Source organism: Eimeria mitis, genomic scaffold (assembly GCF_000499745.2).
Source record: "Eimeria mitis Houghton genomic scaffold, Emh_scaff1056, whole genome shotgun sequence".
Classification (NCBI taxonomy): Eukaryota; Apicomplexa; class Conoidasida; order Eucoccidiorida; family Eimeriidae; genus Eimeria; species Eimeria mitis.
The window spans coordinates 7,813-8,874 of record NW_013567333.1 but is presented as its reverse complement, the minus strand read 5'-3'; the positions used below and the strand labels follow the sequence as shown (position 1 = coordinate 8,874).

The 1,062-nt window shown below is 39.0% G+C and overlaps 1 protein-coding gene across 1 annotated transcript in view; it reads left to right on the top strand.

The window, feature by feature from the left end:
- The window catches only part of EMH_0028450 (mitosis protein, putative), a gene marked incomplete at both ends in the record, with an annotated part of 1,121 nt that extends 577 nt beyond the window's left edge, over nucleotides 1-544 (top strand). The window contains 3 exons of the mRNA XM_013494155.1: nucleotides 37-113; nucleotides 276-394; nucleotides 492-544. Of these exons, the coding sequence (XP_013349609.1) occupies nucleotides 37-113; nucleotides 276-394; nucleotides 492-544 (249 nt within the window). The remainder of the gene's footprint in view (nucleotides 1-36; nucleotides 114-275; nucleotides 395-491) is intronic.
- Between the last annotated feature and the right edge of the window lie 518 nt (nucleotides 545-1,062).

Sequence of the window (1,062 nt, the reverse complement as noted above, 5' to 3'; positions counted from 1 at the left end):
GACTGAGTTTGAGATGTGTGCTGAAATGCTTTGCAGGTGGATACAACAGAAGTACCGGATTTCACGACGATGTACGAGTTGTATGACCCTGTGACAGTAATGTTTTTCTATCGGTGCGTCATTTGCTTTATTTGTTTTTTTTTCTGTTTCAAGATGCAGCTTGAGTCGGTGTTTACTGCTACGGGCTCCTGAGGAGGGAAGAGTCGAAGGAGAGAAGAGAAAAGCTGCAAATGAATGGTTGTTTTTTGCCGTCTGCCTTCGCTGACTGTGTGCAGGAATAAGCATATGATGATTGATTTGGGAACAGGGAACAACAACAAAATTAACTGGGCTATGAACAACAAACAAGAACTGATAGATATCATTGAGTGCATCTACAGGGGAGCCAGAAAAGGTACGTGCAGCAGCAGCCCCTATACCTTCTCTGTTTAAACCACAGGGTTTAACATTTATGTCTTTTCGTGCGTTTATTTATCTGTTTTTCTTTGCAGGCCGCGGTCTCGTCATCTCCCCCAAGGATTACTCCACAAAATACCGCTACTGAGCACTGCAGCGTGCGGTGCACATCTTTGGATTTTTCTCTTCTGAACATCAATAATATATATATATATATATATATATATATATATATATATATATATATATATATATATATATATATATATGTCAATGCATCTATTTATCTATAACTACCTATGCATATACATATATATAAACTACTAAATATATGTACATGTACATAGTTAGCAAAACTAATTGTGTAATGTTGAATAGAGTGGGTGTTTAATACCCCCCATGAAACTGCTGTATAACGCAAGCACCCCGCTTCTGCAGCGACGGATGTTTCCTGCGCTGCGGTGTTTTCTTGCCTCTTTCTTATTCGCCTTTGTTTGCTTTCTTGAGAGAATACAACAAACTTTATAAAACCGAGCTCAGAGCCTTTCTGGTTTTTGTCTGAACCTCTGCTGCCATCTGCAAGGCAAGGCGCTACTGACGTCTTAATAGAGGGAGCATATTCTATTCTTTCTTATCTATTCTTTTTTGGCTTTATTGCACTGGTAA